At 36.4% G+C, this 21142-nt stretch overlaps 1 protein-coding gene across 1 annotated transcript in view; it reads right to left on the bottom strand.

The window, feature by feature from the left end:
• Window positions 1-760: 760 nt before the first annotated feature.
• Window positions 761-21142, bottom strand: part of LOC148178241 (Krueppel-like factor 6) — a 227017-nt gene continuing 206635 nt past the window's right edge. The window contains exon 3 of the mRNA XM_088031502.1: window positions 761-4912. Within this exon, the coding sequence (XP_087887628.1) occupies window positions 4737-4912 (176 nt within the window). The 3' untranslated portion in view covers window positions 761-4736. The remainder of the gene's footprint in view (window positions 4913-21142) is intronic.

The following is a 21142-nucleotide window of genomic DNA, read 5'->3' as shown; positions in this document are numbered from 1 at the left end:
AAGTTAAAACCAAAAAAGCTTTTTAAGTCAGAAACAAAGAGTCTGTTTTTATTACCAAAGATACGGAAAAACCGAAATTTCAAAAATCAACAATGTTACGTAATATTTAACTACTACACATAAAACGAGATCATTGTTAAATAAAATGTGTAGTTTACATCACTTGATTGATGTCAATTTGTTTTATCATGTGCTATGTAAAAACAATGCTTGATTGATAGTTTGTAATGATTTATTAATTTTCCTTAATTAGAAAAATATATTGCAATTGTTCATGTTTTATTTTATTGAGAACGAATTTTAACCCGGCGCATCCACCATTTTTATTGCACATGTTATAATTTTTCATGCGCTGGCGGCTTTTTGTTCGGTTTATAACTTCATGTTTTCAAGCACACTGACTTTAACTTGCGCGCCATTAACTTGAAAGTACTCCACAAAAAAACTCGTATGTGTTTTAATAAATTCTTTGAGCTCAAACTAAAGAAATAACTCTTGTGCAATTGAGAGTTTAGCTACGCAAAAATATGAAAAATAAATAAATTTTTGTAGTGTCGTTATACTTTTTAACGATGGATGCACAACTTCACAACAGACAAGTTTTTAGTAAATCTTTTAAAGTTTAAAATAAGGTAGTTTTGTAAATAGTCTTACTCAGTTCACTTAAAGTTTCATGAAGCTTGAAGAAATTCGCTTCGTCACGTGGGAAACTTACCTGTGAATTCGAGTGGTGTGTGAAGGAAAAGAAATAAAAATCGTGTTAATTTTAACAGGAACGTACGTTTATTTGCACTGAGCGGAATTACAAGCTAGCGTACGAAATCTCGCCGACTGTTTGTTTGGTTGACGAATATGTAGAATTAACTTTCACAAAAAACAGAAATATATTAAATATAATTTGTGCTTTTGGTTCGTGTCATCTTCGCGTAATCTTTGGTTTTTTCCGAAAATGGCACGAGCATCCTATTACATATAGAATAATAATTATACATATAGATTTAATATTTTCTCAAATAAATATTTACAGACTACAAAAATTTATCACCATCATCAAGAAATACAAAATGGAAATATTACAAAATTTAAATTTAAATAGTTCAGAAAATTTATTCGCATACCATGTAGTTTTATTTACAAATTGGGTCATCTAAAATTCAATTATAGTTAAAATACATTTACAAATACATTTCAATTACTGGTATAGAAACATTATTTCCAAATCCTAAGAGAAGATCAACTTCCATTGGCAAAATATTTCGTTTATATTCACATAGTATTTCCTAATCATCTTAAAAACTATCCCGGCCCGCAACAGCAAAGCCGGCGAGCGTACGAACTAAAAGACAACATAGAGCTCATCCTAAATCACTAGAAATAACGTTAAAGAAAACGTTAACGGTAGATGGTGCCTCTCCCGGAGCCGTACGAACTTTCTTAACCCGCGTCAAACGTCGACCCTTAGATATCACAACAACACGACAGACGATGATTTATTTAATTACCTAATTAGAGCGGCACTAATTGGCTTCTAGTCGACGGACGTCTTTTTGAGGACCGCGAGAGACACCAACAATTAATACCTAATTAACAAGTCTGAGCGTTGCGCCTATTTAGGCACCTGGTTCGGGTGTGCTTCGCCTCCTTCTAGTGATTTACAACGTCTCCGAGAGACGACATGAACATGAAAGAATGTCACATTTAGGCAGGCTGGGTAGGGGAGCATCAACATCACCTCTTTCTCCAGACTCGTCCCGAGTCGGTGGTTAGAAAAATCGTACAAAATCAATTCCTCCAGTTTCGCGAAGAATTTGCGGAAGCGTCCGGTTCGACGTGGACGAGTCACGAGAGGTGGGACCGAAGCGAAAGAAAAACCGGCGCGGGGAACAAGAATAATGAAACATCAACATTCGCGGCCAGCAGGTAAAAAATTCGTGTTTTATAAACTAACCAATATATTACTCTGACGACTAAGCTAAAAAGTGCCCGGAAGAACAACGAACGTCCTCAACATACGCACAAAGCTCACGCACTCACACGTATTAGTAAAATGTTGATCCGAACTAATTAACAAAGCATGCAGCTGTACAAAATGCTATAACACTAAAAATCTATACACGGTCTCTGTCTGATCGCACAACACTCACTCTATGCCTAAGTCAGGGAAGTAGAAATATAGAATGCATCGAGAAGGAATGCGTCGGAGGGGGCGGCGATGCCTCCGACTGGAAGTACCGCCGCTGAAATGCACATTGTACATCACACTGCTGTACACGGCTTATCGTTGCATTTTTGAAAAAAGTAGATTTTCATCCAAGGTCACTTTCTCAAAAAATATAATTACCTATTATAATACTTTTCATATCAGTAGTTTTCTCGAAAACTTTGTTCGCACTAATGTTACTTTTTTGATTTTTTTCCTTTATTATTACAAATAGTGACATTTAGCCTAATATCCGGCGGTGTGCGCCTGCACAGTCTTCAGTTAATACTTTGACACATTCGTACAGACTAACTAAAAACTAAAGGTGCGTCAACACGGTACGACCTTGAAATAGCAACAAGTGACGGCTCGATAATCATTTTACACCATCTGCAACTTCATACACGTTTCGCCAATAATTTAGTTCGTGAAATTATCCAATTAAGCTAAGCCTCCACTAATTTATTTCCTATTTACAATGTATTCTTGTATATTTTAATAAACCCTGTAGATTTTACCTGCTTAAATAGGACTGTTATATTTTATAACTTGCCAGTTGGCTATTTGAAGAAAATCATTAACTTTCAATCAAAATATGTAAAGTCAAAATGATGCCGTTTTTAATTTAATATCTAACTACTTTATATTCTTGTCACAGCCTCACTGTATACAGGATTATCCATCCCCACTGTAAATGTGGATTTTGAATCAGTTTTTCTCATTCTCTAGACTCAAAATTCTTTAGATTTTCCCTGTCAAATCATTTTTTTTTAATAGTCTAAACCTCATTTAAAAGTTCCCGCCGTCAACAAATTACACAAAAATTAAGTCAATTGTCATTTTTTTGGAACATGCGATAGGTGCAATCAATCAAAGACGTGACTTTGAGAACAAATTTTTAATTAATTGTTTGATTGCGTAAATGTTCTAATGATGTGACTTTGCGCCACTAGTTTGAACAGGAAAAACTGAGAAAACGCCAAAGATTTATTGTATTATTTGAAAATCATATGTAAATTACATGAGTTACAAAATACTCGGGCATTTCTAAAGTAAAATTCGCTTCTAATTCTGAATCCGAAGCCGTTTTGTCAGTTAATGCTTTTTACTATTAATAAAAAGATTCTAGTTGACTAAGTATGTATACTGGGTAAAATTCCATTTCACTTAAAACTTGCGAGATCATGAAATTTTTATTTTTGAGTAGTTTTATTGGCGATGAGAGCTCCTAAATGAGACGTCTTTAGCCAAATGGCTACTAAGAACTTTTATCTACGACCATTTAATAATTCTCTAATATCCTCTTTTTTAGCCAAATTATGATGCTATAATTAGGTGCTATGCGATTATGAAATTCGTCGGCTCTGATGACCAATCCAGATCAATACAATAATGACCAACGTAAAATGTGTTCATTCTTAATTGTTGTCTAGAAGGCTATGAAATTTTCGGTGAAGTCATGTCTGAGATATTATGATATAATCATGATGACAATTTGCTCAGAATGACGGTTTTGTTTTCAAGTCTCAAACTCATGCTCAATTCAAAGTCTCTAGGAGTTTTAAAGACAAAGTTTATTGGTATCATTGATTCGCAAAGAAACCTCAAAATTATAATAAAGAAAAGATGTACGTTATTTCAGTCACAGCTGCGTAGACAACAAATTAAAATGAACACTCCGTACAATGTTCCTTTAAAAGACAAGAAGTATTCTTATAAAAAAATGGCAATTTTTTCACCAGATAAAAATTAAACAGTATGGTCGTAGATAAAATGTGGTATTTAACTCGCATATTAGCAAGCTATTAGTGCAAAACTAATAGCAATAATCCTGTATGTACTATTAAATGCCACTCATTAGGCAATAATTACACGTCGAATTGTTTAGAAAGACATTTTAGCGCGCAAATAAATGCATTTTTATTATCATAAATAGCCTCCAAATTTTTTTTTGTACATATTAATATAGAAAAACTGTCCTTTACACTCTGCGGTGGCTATTAGTCCCTTAGAAAAAAAAACATAAATGGTATAAATTAAATTAGAAAATAAAATGTATTATTCAGTTAAGATGAAACTTGCAGATGTCGTCTTAACTTTGAGTATTGTCGCTAACCGAGCTCCGTCACCTTGAACTCCTCAAGCCCGCGCCGCCCTCACCCCACCTTAACATGACTAACTCCGAGAAGGGCTTCCGAACCGCCCCCGTCTTCCTCACCTAACTCTAACTCTGAGAAATTTTGATCTTGTTTCGTTCATGGGAAGGAAAGGACATAAACTACACGTTTTAGCGTCTCCTGGACGTCGGAAGTCGGCGGCGGTTATCAAGATCCCCATTCAGTTACAGCTACAGCTCTAAGTGTTCTGTAGGTGTGTTCGGCCCTAGCCGACCAAGTCGATCACAGGAATGAACATCACTGAGGTTTTTCCTCGCTGCTACTCGTGTGTGCTGCTCCAAGAGTCCATCCACACCTATCTAAAATATAGTATGTACACTAGCGGTAACTGGCAGTGATGCGGCGGAGAGGTAGGCCGTCTAAGCGTGGCGCTTCATGTGCAGGGCCAAGTGATCCGAACGGCTGAAGCATCGGTCGCAGTGGCGGCACTTGAAGGGTTTTGCCCCCGTGTGTTTACGGTAGTGGCGGGTTAACTCGTCGGAGCGGGCGAACCGCCACTCGCAGCCTTCCCAAGAACACTTGTACGGTTTCTCGCCTGCAACAAACAAAACATTTCAAATTCATTCAACTTTTCAACATTGTTAGAAATAAATTTTTATGGAGATTCAAAAAATCAAAGGTCAACTTCTTCATGATTCGTAACGATTTTGAAAGATTCTTTATATTCTCAGAATGTCTCAGAAATGATAGGAGATTTTCTGTGTTCTCCTGAGCTTGTCAAACATTCTTAACGCTTCGTTAAATTCTCAATTTTTTTACGTTTTTCACTTCACCAAGAATGTCGAGATAATCTCAAGAAAACCTGGAAGGTCTTCAAATATTTTCCCTATGATAAGTTCTCCGAATGTTCAAATATATTGGCAGATTCTTACAGGACTCTTAAATTCTTTTAGAAGCAATTTTTGCGAAGATCTCAAAGATCCACAACAGTTCTCAGAAATTCCTAAAAATCGACGAAATTATAAGAGGTTCTTAAAGATGTTTTAAATTCTTAATAGATAAAATAAAACAATTACAGTGAACATTCGAACACCTTTGATATAAGAAACAATTAATATAAGCAACCTTTGATATTGTCAACTAATTTAGTTTCTGTCATTCGGTGTAATCACATGAACTGTCAGTCGCTAAAATAACCGTGTTAAAGATGAAAAAACAGAACAGACAGTGTTTATCGTTGTGAAGGATGTTTCTGCTATTTTCTTAAATTTTTTCCATGTTCTTTCCTTCTCTTATTTTATCTTACTGTTTGTTCTTGCTTTTGACAATTGGTATTCTCCGCAGTTTTCTGTATTTGCAAGGTATTTCTTTAATTTTTGTTTCTTCTCTTTTATTGTTAATTTTTCGTTGTTTATCTACTAACACTAATAATATTTTTTTACTATTTTTCTTCTCTTTGTTTGTATAGATTCTGATTGAGGTACCGTTAGAAATTGTCTTTAATTTATGATTCTTTCAGTTTATACCTTTTTCGATATTGTTTATGCTCTTTACCTTGTCCGACATTTCTTAATTATTTATTATTGATTTTTCGTTTCTGTTGGTAAATTCTCTGGTTATTTTGTGTATATGCGGTGTATAATATGGCTATTTTTATTTGTAGGTCATTGCCTAGGTAAGCTCTATTGTCCTTTCTGTGTTTGCATGTTACATAGAAATACCATAATATTATTTTTAAAATATTGTCTACCCATTTCGATATAATCAACATTTTTGATAAAAGCAACTTTTTAAAAAAATTATTTCCAGCCAGGGCGACTATATCGAATGTTCACTGTATTTGGTTATTTAGATCTTAAATAATCTCACATATTGTGTCTTTGATTAGATTGCCTCCGAATCTACAAATACTCGCAGAGATTTCAGAGGTTCTTAAAATCTCTTACAGGTCCTTAGAGCCCTCAAATATTTCAAGGAAAATAAGCAGCATGTACGTTCTAATCTTAACAAAATCCTCTTCCAATTATGTGGAAACTCACGTGCATCAGGAAACAAAAGACACCAAATTTAGAGAAGCACGAAACACAAAGTTTCAACACTGTAAAATAGTTTAGCTCGTCTTTCATTGTTAAATCAGAGTCTTAGAACCACAAAATCTAAAATTGGATAGTAGCCGTTTCACGCGCTGCATCTCTGTCATCAAATTTCCTTCCACTTCTCTGTGTCATGATGCAGGATAGTCTTACTACATCGAAAATCTGATCTGAGGACATAGCAATCTTAACCTGTTGGCGGCTCCATATATCAGATCCTTCGTGTGTCTTGTTACCGGACAAAGTTAAATTTATGTGCAATATTAATTGGGAATCACCTTACTCAAGTACGCGGAAATATAATATTCAACTTGAAAGTTTCATGAAGGAAAATTAGCTCCACTCGCACCTAGAAGTTGTAATTATTATTCCTAAAAACGCCCCGTTGTCAGAAGCATGGAAACACGACCTCAAAAATAAACATCTTTATCATATTCCTTACGTGAAAATGAAAAGCCAAAAAGCGCGGCGCTTTTATGTAAATGGTTTCTGAAGTGAAACATTTTTTGCGAGTTATAAAGCAGACAACGAGGCAATACGCTCTTCCGTCTTAATATTTTGAACACAAGGAGAGAGAATAATTTCGTTTGTGATATTTGATTTTTAAAGGAAAATTTCGAGTGGAAACTTTTCTCGAAAACGTCGATAATTTTATTTGCCATCCGAGGAACGGCGGCACGGTCTCCCGAGGAGCTGACGCGAATTCATCAATCAGATTTGATTCGGGACCGGGATCCTCTAACAGGATTTGGGACTTATGAATACTGACCAAACTGACCACGTTTCACGCACGTAAAATCGATAGGTCCCCAATAAAAGTTACGGAAGCCGCAAAAGGAATTTTCCCACGATCCTAATATACTCAGATATTCAGCTCAAAAGGAACGAGCGAGTCTAATTGAAATGAAAGTTGCAAATGCGGGAGAAGGCTGCACTGCGACATGATTTTCCTAGCAAGAAAATTGCGGTTTTGTCTGTTTCCTGACGGGATTTTCCACAATTAATTCCAGTAATAAGTGCAAAGCAAGTGGGAGAAAAAGATAACGACGCTGCATGGAGAGGATGTGACAATTATAGAGCTGATCCTTCTCTTTGTTCATTTCTATTAGCCGAGCGCATCCAGCATTTTTTAAATTATTAGAAAAAAGGCCATTGTGATGAACGTCCGTGTGAAATGGACTGACTGTCGCAAAAGTGGGCTACTTCCACAACCCTACGCTGCCCTAATGATGTAAATGTGCTTCGGTGTCCATTAAGGGAAGTCCGGGGGAAGCCGCGCTCCCGACATGATTCGCAGCGACGGCCAACATAATGTATCCTGAGGCACAACACCCTCAGTGTCCTCTGGCATTTGGATATTGATTTTCTGCTTCATCGGCTTGTTTGATAGGCAGGGACGCCGAGCCGACCCGCTCCTGTTCTTGATGGATTATATTGTTTTAAAGTACGGCGTTCATCAAGCATGTACCTTCGGCCACCGAACAACCATTTTTCAAGACCCAACTTTGCTGAATACAACGCTACCGATGTTGCTCTAATCTTCAAGAACAAAACATTGAAATCCAGAACTGGTATTGATCCTCGAGATGCACCGCTAATGTGCTTCCTATAATAACTCACGCCGTATTATAAGCTCGTCTCTTCCGAACAATTCCCCAGCCAATGAGTCTTTTGTGTATCGGCGTCGAAGAAAACTTCCGAATCTTTTTAACCCTTCTGTAATTAATTGTTGGAAAATAAATTACACGTTCCAAACTGGTATGCGACTGTTCTTTCCTCGTGGAAGTTGTTCGAGAAACGAACTTAACACCGCAAATCGATCCGGAATCCGGGACGCGACGAAAACTCCGGTGACGACCCCCGATCACAATTCAGACTAGTCCACCTCTAGTTTAATTACTTTGGAAAACTTGGAACCAATTAATTCAGAAACTCTTCCGCAGAAAATATGCAGGAGACATTGAACGGGGCATTCTTTTTTCACGAGTTGAAATTCTCCAGCTGTTGTTGTGTTATAATAAAACGCGGGGAGTGAAATTTATTCAAAGCATTCTTTTAATGGTGATTGTGGCTCGGTAATAATAGTACAAATTTGAATGTGGTTAGGCGATCTGAAGGATCATTGAACTGCATAATATACAGTTGGATGGAAATTTGGGGTGGATCTGACGAGCAACTCGGAACATCCATCAAGAAAAGCACGCAAATTTTCTACCATGCACCTTTAATGGTCGCCAGTTTCGTTATCGTCGTCATGTTTTCCTGGTAAATGGGTGGAATCCGTCTTGTGTCAGCATTTGAATCCGCGCACGTGCGACGCGAGAAGGCGGATGGATGGCGATGGAAGAACGGCGCGACATGAATATCCATGACTAGATGATGGATCGCGTTGGTTATTAATGGTTCGGTGCTGCCATTACTGCTCGAGACGAGTTCTTTCTCCGCGAAACGACCGTCATCCCGCAGACATAGCATGCAATTTTCTTATAACATGTCACCTCGACTTTTCCTTGTTTCCTGTATTTACCTTAAGAAGAGGCGACCCGTTTTGCTCTTACTGAGATTCAATGCTAATTTCAAACTACGATATCTTCGTTACTATCGAAAATATCGATTTAAATAAAAACGAATGGAATGTCCAAAATATTTTCTCGACATTATCCGGGGCAAAAGTTCAAAAAAGATGTCCAATCATCTAAAAATTAATTTGATGTTTCTTCCCAGCGACCCAAATTTCCAGTACAGCCGTAACTAAAAGAAAAATTAAAAATTGACTCCGGATGATGTATAGATTTCCAAATTGTAAATTGATATGCGAAAACTACGTTCTAATTTATTTATAAATAAATGAGCTATGGCAATTTTAAAATTCTTGATTGAAATTTTGTCTGAATTCTGGTAATTTATGACCAACTATTAGAAGTTAACCACAAGCTGTAAACTTAATACATTGTTCATTTATGGCGCCGCTCCTTGCAAGTAGACCGAACCTTTCTTCAATGCTTTTTAGGGCCGCTTTTACAAAGCAGGTATAGTTCGGGGACTGAAATACCGTGTTTATGACTTAATTGGGGTACTCACTGCTCAAAGAGGCAAAACCACAAGATAAAGGAATCAACAACGGTGGTGGTTTCGTCTCTTTGTGCAGTGATGTACCCCAGTTAATTCATAAACACGGTATTTCAGTCCTCAAACTATATAAATTGAGAATAGCATTATTCCTTAGATAAACCCTGGAAATGGGTTTTACAATTAGTGGTTTGTTCGTAAAATAGATAAATTTGAGTATAACCATGGGTATTTCTTATTCGGTCGACCGGCGATGGGATAGTGAGTTAGTTATTCCTGGTAAAAGTGGGAATTGTATGCGTATTTACTGTCATAATTAACATATTTCACTTCAAAAATTTTTGCAAAGTGCTTCAGACAAGAGGCAAGTTCAAAAAAGCTCTATAATTTTGCATCAAAATTGGCGGCTAAAAAATAATGATTGCATGAGAAATTTTTAATTTTTTTGCAACTTTTGTGTTTTCTGATATAAATTTATCCAAAAAATGTTATAGAGAATGTATAAAAAATCAAAAATAACAGCAAGTTAAAAAAATTAAACAAACAAAAATTATTAGAAAAATTAAGATACAAATACTCAAAGATTTCGAGGAACTTTATCTAAAGCAAATGAAGCTAAACTCTAAATAGAGAATGTAAACGAATTTAAAAAAGATGGATGATCTAGTAAGTTTTGTACAAATGTGTAAAATATGTACGACTTGAAATTGCAAATTAGGAAAAAATTAAATCATATTTAAATTTAAAGAATAATAAAATAAATAAATTTAGTGAAGTGGAAGTTAGAAAAGTTGCTGAATTCTAAATAATCTTGGATTGATAAATAATATCGGAAAAGTTCGAAAAAAGGAGGAAACTAAGAATATATTTATAGCCATAAAGACCGAAAAAGTACTTGTAAAATTGGTCACCATTTGTACCAGAAATAACCGGCGGTAGAAAAATTATGCCTAGGATAACTACCCCGAGCTTATACAGGGTTTAAATCTGATTTGTAAAAGCGGCCCTTAAGTATGCGGAATAAACCAAGTTTAGGTACTTTTTTCCACTCAAACAATGTATAGTTGAATATGTTAAAAGAGACCATTCATTTGAATAAGTATAATTCATTAAAAAATCACTTATGTAATTATGAATGGTCATAAGGTGTCTTTAATTTTATCTTTTTATGAACTAAAATAGCCAAAACATCCTAACTGTGTCAACATTTTTTTACTTAAAATACGCATACAAAATCCGTTTGGTTTGTGGGAACTTTTAAACAAATTACCTGAGTGCTTATGTAGGATGATTCAGATTAGTTATATACCTGTAAATTAGAAACAAAATGATTCTTTTAAAAACAGGGAAAACCATCTCTTTTTTCGACAATACTGTTATTGAATATTCCTAGAAAATTACTTATATCTGGGATTATTTAGATCTCAGAGATATTTGCCGACAAACCAAACACGGAAAATTTATATGTATATTTTTAATGGAAAAATGCAACTTGTGATGTAAAAATTAAAAAATATACTCCTATTTTAGCTGGTCAGATCAATTGATTTCGATAAAATGGCAAATCAACCCGGTTTAAAGAAGACAAATTAAGTCTTTAATTCAAATTGAAAATTTGGATAAAATCGAAAAACTGACTTACCCTATGTCGAAATGTTCTGAGCAATGTTCAAATGTTCATGCATTCGCAGTTGCAAATTTTTATATTATAACAGCAAACACTGGTCCTTCACAAAAAATTCAAAAAATAGTCTTTAATTAATTTAAGGAGGAAAATGGAGTTTTTGTTTTTTACATTTTTTTTTTATTTTCGATCAGGTACCGTTTGTGGTAGTGCCTACCATTTACTTCGCATCTACAGAATCAATTTTTGAACCAAAATTTAAAGAAAATTAAAAGTTAAATTTTAAATTTGGCGCGATCCATTGAGTTTAAAATTTTCTTTCGTAATAATGAAAGGTCTGAAACGATCAGGTCGGGTAAAAATACATTTTCTCTTTGCTGTAAATATTTGGGGACAAATTCTTACTACCTGGCCGAACAAAACTGCCATAAATTATATCAGGACGTTTGCTTCAGATATTGAGTATCGTCGCGGTGAAAATTATTTCGCATCCAGGGAGATTTCCCGTCGCTGCCCTCTAGCGCAGAGTTTATTAAGACTCGGGACCGGGAAGTTTGCTTTATTAAAGGCATTGTGGAATAGAACTGCCCGAGGAAGAGCGTTTTACTGCACACTAAACATCTTTAAAATTGCATGAAATCCGAACAACGTCTAAACCGTCGCCATCGATCACGTAAGAAACGTATTAACCAGTGCGAAATATTCTCTCGGATCCTTTCTGGCACTTCAGTCCAGATTTCATTATTTTTTGTCACTTCACGCATATCAAAACTGTCTCAAGACGTCCTCGAATATCAAATTACCTTCAGGTGCTGAGTGTCTTCTCGTTATCATAGCAAGGGAGACAATTTCCCGGATGTCGGGTCCACTCAAGACCGTCATGAATATAGCCTTAATCCCAGCACAGCTGACCGGCTAAGGGCAGACTCGGCTAGACAAATTGAATTTTCTGATTTCTGGCCGCAGGCACGCCATCTGCCGTGGTCATACACTTCCCTTACCCTTAAGAAGATTTTTTTCAAGCACAAGCAAGTTCTCCACTCATTCCCCAATTAAAACTCATCGGAAGTTGTTGGCAACACTCTTGATAGTTCGCAAGCTCTTCATTTATGCAGAATGAACAATGTCATTATTCAATTACCAAAGTTTGACTCTTAGCCCGACAAGGCCGCTGGAGAAGTTAGCCTTTACTTAACCAAAAGTGAATGAGAAGTAATAGCAAACAGAATTCAATTATTGTTTCACCACATTCCAGAAACGTCCTCAAAAACGGAAAACTTGTTAACGTATGAATCCCGGCACCTCTCGCCCCAAATAAACCAAAACCTCAATTACGAAATTGATTTTAGAAGTTCGCGAAGTGTTCAGACGCCTGGAACGCCTCCATAAATTACCGTCAGATTCTCTTCCATTGAACTCTTCATAAAGCCACGTATGATGGACCGCCTAATTGCCTCCCTAAATTTATATCCGTATTTCCACCCCGCGACAGTGAAGAATACGGCAATTGAGAGCGATTAAGCCGGCATAGATTGTTGCCTCTTTTCCCCTGTCCGATTTTTTCCCACAAAAGCGGACGCGTAGACATCAGGACTAAGCTAAACAAATAGCAGGGCATTTTCAACTTTTAATTTCCGTTAAGCTAACGACTTTACTTTATACCTGTCTGTAGGGCCAGAGAGGGAGCTATCCCTTCAGTGCGGCGGCTTTAAGGCCCCACCGCCACGCGCATCAATCTTTCTTTCAGTTTCGCAAAGTTCCGGTTTCATTACGCGAAAGATTCGTCTTCTGGACCGTCGTTCCTGTTGTTTCGCCGGGAGATGTTAATAACCGAGCTGAATTTTTGTTGGATTGATAAAAGCGTCGCGGCGATGTTTGGTTTTCGAATAAAAAGCGCCTTCGAGGTATTCTCGCTTTCGCAGGAATCTTTAATGGATATCCGGCAGGAGGCTATTGACGCCATTACACGCTCCGGTGGGCCCACAATTGCCCGATTACTTAACTTTGATCAATTGGGGGCAGGAATTTCGAATATAATTATGCCGGTGTTTCCAATTTCGAAAACACAATTCATTTCTCGTTCTTTTTACATGTTCAGTCGCAACAATACCAACTGAACAACACTTGCTAGTAATAAGCTTCTGCTGCTGTTTTCTTTCTCGTTTTTGAAATGTAATCTTTCCAGATGTTGAAACGATTCGTCTGATATTAAACTAAGACAGACTTCGCTCCATTTTTTTCTATCATTTTCCACTCGTATTTTACATTACCGCGTCATTAGCAATAAAACTTCTTGTCCATTACATAAATTTGATGGTTTTTATCGGTTATAAAAGTTGAAGTTTTTATTGGTTAACATGCGACACATCGCTCATAACTTTCCGACAACAACATGCATGAGGCCACATTGGACGATAATTAGGATTTTAGACGAATTTTCCACGTCCCCGATTATTTCATCTTTCCATCAAAAATTCAATGAAAGTTTACGAGCTATGTCGCTTGTTTATTGAACGTTAAATTTTTAAGGGAAAATCCGCGTCGGGAATCTTTCAATCGGACGACTTTCGTCTGGTGAAGCATGCAATTATTCAATCAAGACGTTCTGGCAGTGAAGAGGCAAATCTCCGTTTTAATTATCAGTTCCCTAATTGGATTTCTATGGAGAAAATAGTTACTTTGACAGCTTATGCATCAAATTTGATATTAGTCTGGTGTTGACGAAGATGTATAATATCTCTAGCTTCCGGAGCGAGCGAGCTTAACCGACGCGCCTACAAGGATTAAACAGTTTTTGGAATTGATTCATATTTCATCAAGGGATTATCAAACGAATAATCAAACCGTGGAGCCAATTATTGTAGAAACAAACCTGTTAATTGCATTTTTAGCTTTTAGCGAAAATAAACAAAATCTTTTGATGTTATGTCGGCCCGTTTTTACAAATGGAAATGATATGAATGCATTTTGATGTTTGCTTTGTTGCGGTTTCTGTAATGCATTTACCTCGAGGAAACATAATTACGCACATGTAATTATTTGTACAGCAGAAATTTTAACTATTACGTCCTGTAATAGTACAATTATGTGCTGCCCATTTTAAAGGATTGTTCATTTAGGATAACAATTTTATAGCTAAGGATATTTTACAAAGTTTTGTTTGGTTTTTAATAACAACACTTTATACGACAAGATAATCAGTTTCAAAATTAATTCGCATGAATAGAAGCTTACCTCAATTTAATTACGAATGGCGATGCATGTTGGATTAGTTTTCAACAACGTTAAAGAGAACTTTCCGTTTCAGTAGACGAGCAAAAAGTTAATTCGATAATTGCAATTGCATCCACTGCGGATTTTATCAATGTTTTTACTTATGGACTTATGGTCAATTTAAAAGCAGTGAAGAAAATGGAATCGTAATTTAATTCGAGCAACTGGAGCTAAAACTTTTGCAGCCTGAGGCAAAGACGGTATTTGTTAGAGAGCCCTAAAATTATTATAATATGCATCCAAACCAAAACTAACAGTGTTGTTTCACAATTCTTTGACACAGTCATTTGCAGTTTTTGAATCTTCTAGTAGATGGCGCCACAACAAAATAATTTTAAAAGTAGAAAAATTATATTCAATAAGAAAATGACATGTGTAAATAATGCAAAATAATAAAACCAAAAGCCAAATTCGTAATCAAATTATCTAAAACCAGAAAATTTAGGAGCGGCAAGTTTGGAATTAATCTAAATGTTTTGGAGGCGTTTCATTCTTTCAAAAAGTGAGCATGGGCTAACAAAATTTGGTATCTCAGAAGTATAAGGCTTTATTTCCATAAATTATAGTTTCGAGAAAATTAACAAAACCGGTATTCTAAAAAATCAGGGTGGTGTTATTAAATCTCTTTTCAAATATGCTATTTAAAGTCAAATTGCAAGTTATTGATGACTCTTTATTTCAAATCATGCGTAACCTTTGATCGAAAAATATTTTTGGGCACATTTTTACACTTGGTTCCTTATGCTTCTACGAAAAACGAGATTATCTGGACTTAAGTCCAACTTAGTAATAGAAAATTAAAAAAAAAAAAGAATGTTTTACAAAAAAAAAGAAATACGTTATTAGAAATAATGGCTAACAAAGATATATTAAAATTAACCCAAATTTAGCAACTCCTATGGACAATTTAACCTTAAAAAACTCCCACAAATTTCGTTCTTGTGATACCAAAAATGTCGAAATTAAAGCGCGTCCAAGTTTTTTTGTAAATTTTTTTTCACTACTACAAATAAAAATTTCTACAAATTCTCCTTTTTGCTCTAAATTTTTGTAAATCGGCACTGTAAATAAGACAGTCAAGAGTGATAATCTCCACAAATTTCGTTAAAATCACATAAAAAATAAAGAAATTACAGGATCTTAAAAAAATTGGTGGCATTTTTTTGGTCTTATAACAAAAATTTTAATGGAATGTTCCAATACACGAATTTTTTCTTTAGTATCCCCAAATAATATACTTAAACTATTTTTTCACAAAAATTGGAGATTAGCCCTTATGTTTCTGAGGTACCGAATTAAGGAATCGACTTGAAGGATTTAAAACGGAAAGATTCGAAAACCTCCAAAAATCTTTGAAAGATTGAATTTGCAGAATTAGGGGCAATATCAAAAATGGCTCGTATAATAGAAAACCTGGAGGATCTAGAGAATACACAAAGCCGGGGCACCTATTCATCAAACCCAAAGAAGGCGGAAGGAATTACAACACGACCTAAGCGGAGATGAAAAAACAGTTCAAAGACAAATTGAGAGGAATATTAATGCGAGCAAATTAGAGGAAAAACTCCTATTTTTGTAGCTCACCACAAGTATCCTTGTCGTAATTCCAATCAATTTCCTCGTGAATAAAGGTATTAACTGCGAATGTCGCAGCACCCTCGTCGTCAACCCGCTGCTATTTTTGCCCCCGATCAAATTTACGCCGCCAACTTTCACGTACCTTTTTTCCCAACAAAGTGTCCTCCACCCACCTCTTCATATTCTTAACGAGATTACATCGGAAAGTTTGGCGCGCATAAATTTCTGAAAGAACATTAAGGATGCAGTTCAGCTCGCGGAATTATCTTTTTAACACCAGAGCGAACGTGCTTGCAATGACTATTAAAGTGCTGCAACTAAGTCTCATTTAGATTAGTCGTTGTATCTACATATTCAGCGCGCGAACAGGAACATATTGTTCCAAACGAGGGGTAAAAAAAGTCTATTTGATTCGATCGACGCACGGATCTCTGGGGTAATTTATCATGTTTTTAGTCAGACTTTTTTCTTCTTTTTCAATTACGATGTGCAGATTCGGTCGGAGGTCTTTCGGAAAATTGAATTATTTCGGTCGTAATTAAGCAGGTAATTATTGTAGAGGCGATCTTAAATCAGATTTCCGGCGATCCGGATTCATCAGAGCGGAGGTACGTGACTGCGAGACTATCGAAAGAAGCATTGCTTAATTTTGAAAGTTCTGGCGGAATGTTTGCAATAATTCATGGCGTAAAGAGGTTCTCGCACATAAAACTTTTAAAAGTTATTTAAATTAGGAATGTGGTAGGTGCTTTAATGGGGTCGAGATATTTAAAGGCGCAAGTAATTACCGGAGCCGTTCTCCCGGAAAAATCAACACTCGCATTTCATTAAGTCAGAGCCCCGGAATGACGGTGATAAGTTTCTTTTTCTCCGATTCCTAAATTCGATACAAAATTGATTAGCATAAAACGAGCCCGACTTATGTATTTTTGATGATTTATTATGCCAATTCCGGCGCGCAGTATCAAAGTGTAATCTTTATGAATAAAGTTTGGATACAAGTCAGCGAACTGTCCAATTAAAATTGAATTTATTTCATCTCGAAAGTTTCGCCCCGCGCCTATGAAAACACAATTATGGAACGCATTCTGCTCAAATTAGTTCAATATTTTACGAATAAACAAATAAAAATTAAGCACGATAAAAACCAAATGCCGCCTCTGAATTTCATCCCGGCCATATCTTTTGTCAGCGAAACGAAATTATTTCAAACTCAATAAAATGTTCCGCTTGTTTTCCGGCATAAAATTGCCGTTTGTACGGCGCAAGTGAAAATCTATGGTTTCCACTGTAGATATGAAATCGTTATTCGAGCGTTCACTGACAAGAAATGCACTTTTAAGCTCTCGGCTCGGAATTGAAAAGGGACAGACGCACGATTTTTTACGCCGCCATGTACAAATCTCGCGCCAATGGACAGCGGGATGAAAACAAAGCCGGTCCGTTGCGAAAAATACCTTTTTAATGGCAACTATCATATTTTCCCGGAATCACCGGAGCCGCAAATCACCGAGTTGATAATGGCAGGAAAAAATTACCGTATCTGTAAAAATTAAAACAAAGTTCCAAAAGAAAATTAGACCGCTCGTGGTGGATTTATCAATAAGATGGATCGGTTCGGTTGTCACCCCTTCGCTGAACCCTTTCCTTCCACTCTTGTTTTCGTTTCGAAACATCTCCTCCGCGCCGCCTCCGGAACCCGAAATAAATCGTTACACTGCGTTAGTCCGGGCCGCGCCGCCCGGAGTCGAGTGCAGTGTAAGTTCATCCGGAGCCAGTAGGTTATTTTCATAGTCGAGTTGTTTACCTAATGATATTCACCTGTTGAGTTGACAGGTCGGCTTACACAAAGAGCTTTGGCACGGTCTCCTAATTGCGTAAGCTCACTCGATCCGGATAAGCTTACACTGACCGTGTCAGTGCGCCACCAAAGCTTGTGCTCATAAATTTTAAATTCTCTTCTTTCGTTCACTATCTTCTCTCTGGCCCTCGAGCTTTTAAATTGCCTTATTTATTTTAAAATATTTATCTCGTTCCTTTGAGCTTCTGTGAGTGTACCTGCTGCTGAGTTTTTTGTCCTGGCCGTTATTAAATTTTTCAAGCTACAACGGAGATATTTCATTACGGAAACAAAACAAAAATCGCGTTACGACGGGTTTTTCTTGTTACATTTTTTAAATAAAATATGGAGCTTGCATTAACCTCGTTCCTTGTATTAGACAGGCTTTCAAACAAATACAGGCTCCGTCGTACCGAAGAAGTACGATAATAAATTGCAGCATACAACATCCACTCTCTCGAATTAAAATCGTTACAAAATAGCCAGTACTTAATTTTTAAGCAATGATAAGAGACTCTTAAATTTTATTCTCATTACGGACTCGTCTTTTGTACTTCATATCTTGGCGGTTGGCACAGAAAAGCGTGTCTCTTTGAAGTCCCAAACAAAAGCGTCCTGAATAGAAAAAGTTGCAACTCTTGTAAGAGCATCTACTATAAATAATTGTTTATTATTCGCATTATTCCAAATGGATATCCAACGCTTTGTGCAAACATAAACTCGCAGCAAACAATCCGTGTTTGCCGATATTAACATTCAGCGCCGAAAAAAGAGAAGCAATTAATTTCACTAATGCACCACTTTATTTCGTCCTCCCAACATTAGAATGTAAAAATAGACAGTCATTTTTACACGTCTACATTCGCCGCACGCACTTTGATAAAACGTTATCTGCTCCTCTCCTGGAGCACGAAAAAAAAAAGAGTAATGTAATAATTTGCAGAGTGTTTTGCGTTGTTTGTTGGGAGGGATAATATTTTTACATCCTGAATAAACATACAATGGCGGTTACGAATTGGGGTGATGGATGGATGTGCGCCACCACTTCCACATAAAAAAACACTTGAAGGCCTACATCTAAATTTAAAAGTCCTTTCTATAATTAAAGGCCCGGATGTGGGGTAAAGAGAATGATAAACAACCCCATTTTCAGAGGAAGAAAAACGATGCCAAAAACTACATTTTGCTCTCGGAGAGAAAATCTGAGGATTATGCAAGGTATTAGTATTGATGCACAAAGTTCTCGTTGTCAACACTGATAGGGCCTCGGAGGAATGTCGAAGTGGCGGTAATGGTGTTTACCCACTCTCAATTTCCTAGTCACGGATCATGGGAGAAATTAATTTCGATTCACACAATTATTAGATTAGATGCTAATGACGCAGATAGATCCGCAGAACAAGAAAACTTTTTGGATAAACATCTCCTGAGATTACGCTTTTAAGTGAACAAAACGTGCTGTGCCTCACTGTATTTTTCGCGCTTTAAGATAACAGCAGAAAATTTAAAGTTGTTCCCGCAACTAACCATTTCTACGACTGAAGAATCAAGAGAAGAATTATTATTATCCCGGCGCATCCACCATTTTTGCCGCAAATTGTTGAAAATATTTGGTCTCCTTCGCCTGCTACCGCATTAAGAAAATGGATTAAACCAATGGATTGGCTAATGGATTGAACTAATATTATCAAATATCAAACTTAATAAAATTTGACAGATGTATTCATGGAAATGCACAGATTTTTGCAAAGTTCACTAAGAGCCGGTTTCATAATTATGCGATGGTTATAAAATTGGCCCTAAACTTTTAGAACCAAAAGCAATTTATTTAAAGAAACAAAATTTCATCAGTTTTTCTCAAATATTTTGGCAAAAAGTGTCTCCATCAATTACTTCTATGCTTCGTTGGAAATTATTAATTACCTTTTAATGATTTATATTAGTGTTTCATGGTTTTGTAAATTGTTACATAAAACAAAAAAAAAGCAAAAGCCACCTTGGTGTACTCAAAAGTCTTCTTCGGTAGATTTCTCGCTTATTTTTAAAGCGTTATTGAAGCTTATTTTACGCAGAATTTCATGCAGATTCCAAATCCGGATCCTAAATCCACGTACGACAATAAGTAACTGAGTTATTGCGACTAAAATTTAGGATATTAAATTTTCTATTCCAAAATTTGTAATCCTCAATTCTAAACTAGGATAAATAGAAAGAAACCGTCTGCGCCAACGTTTTTCTCTCGCTTTTTCCCTTTAGAATTCGTTCTCAAACATCCAAAACGCGTAGTCATTTTTTTTGCGAAAAACAATAAAAAATTTTAATTTTAATTTTTTTTGTTTTTTGGATTTGAGATTTGACGAGTCGGTAGATTTCAAGCTGTTTTTTCGATTGACGGCGACTCAAAGGTATTAAACGTCGTTTTCGGCTCAAAGAAGTTCCTTAAAAGTCACCCCAAAAAGACCTTATTAGATTAGATGCTAATGACGCAGATAGATCCGCAGAACAAGAAAACTTTTTGGATAAATATCACTTGAGATTACGCTTTTAAGTGAACAAAACGTGCTGCGCCTCACTCTTTTTGGCGCTTTAAGATAACCAGAGAATTTGAAATTGTTCTCGTGTCTTCACCTTTTAGCACAACTAACCAATTCAACGACTGAAAAATCAAGATAATTATTATTATCCCGGCGCATCCACCATTTTTTGCCGAAAATTGTTGAAAATATTTGGTCTCCTTCGCCTGGTGCTGCATTAAGAAAATGATAATGGCACTATATCAGCCCGGCCGACCCGCTTTTTCGGTCCCCCGATCTGGCTAAACCCGTCCTCTAAACCAATGGATTGAACTAATCTTTCTGTGCCGGACATTCATGAGATAACCGAATCCTTCTAGCAACGAATAGGTAGACATAAGTCCTTAAAGTCGGTCCCTGTTCTTGAACCAATGATTTTGCCTGTAACGATACGAAGGATAACGACCCGCAGGATAACACGTCACGGTTTTTAACGCCGTATCGTACGTGTTTCCGAGATGAACAAAGAAATGGGGTTGTAATGTTGCGGCACGTGCTTGTTTCTCGACTTCATCGTGGTTTTGTTTTATAGATCGTCTTGATGCAGGCTATTTTTTCCGTTTTAACGATTGTGTTTGCGTAAGATGGAGTTGAAGGAGAGAGGTGGTAAATGTGTCATTAATCATGCCAAGTGACAAGGTTCCTGTGTTAATTATGGCTTGACGGCAAACATTAACCTTGGAGCAAATAGGGAAAAACGTAGTGTTTGAGAAGATTTTTAATTCCCCGTTACAGTTCGTTGTCGTCTGTATCAAATTCCCGGCGTGTTTGCTTG

Source organism: Gnatocerus cornutus, chromosome 2, assembly GCF_029298725.1.
Source record: "Gnatocerus cornutus isolate USDA-ARS CGAHR chromosome 2, icGnaCorn1.1, whole genome shotgun sequence".
In the NCBI taxonomy this organism is placed as follows: Eukaryota; Metazoa; Arthropoda; class Insecta; order Coleoptera; family Tenebrionidae; genus Gnatocerus; species Gnatocerus cornutus.
The sequence above is the reverse complement of the archived record's forward strand: the minus strand, read 5'-3'. Positions and strand labels throughout refer to the sequence as shown.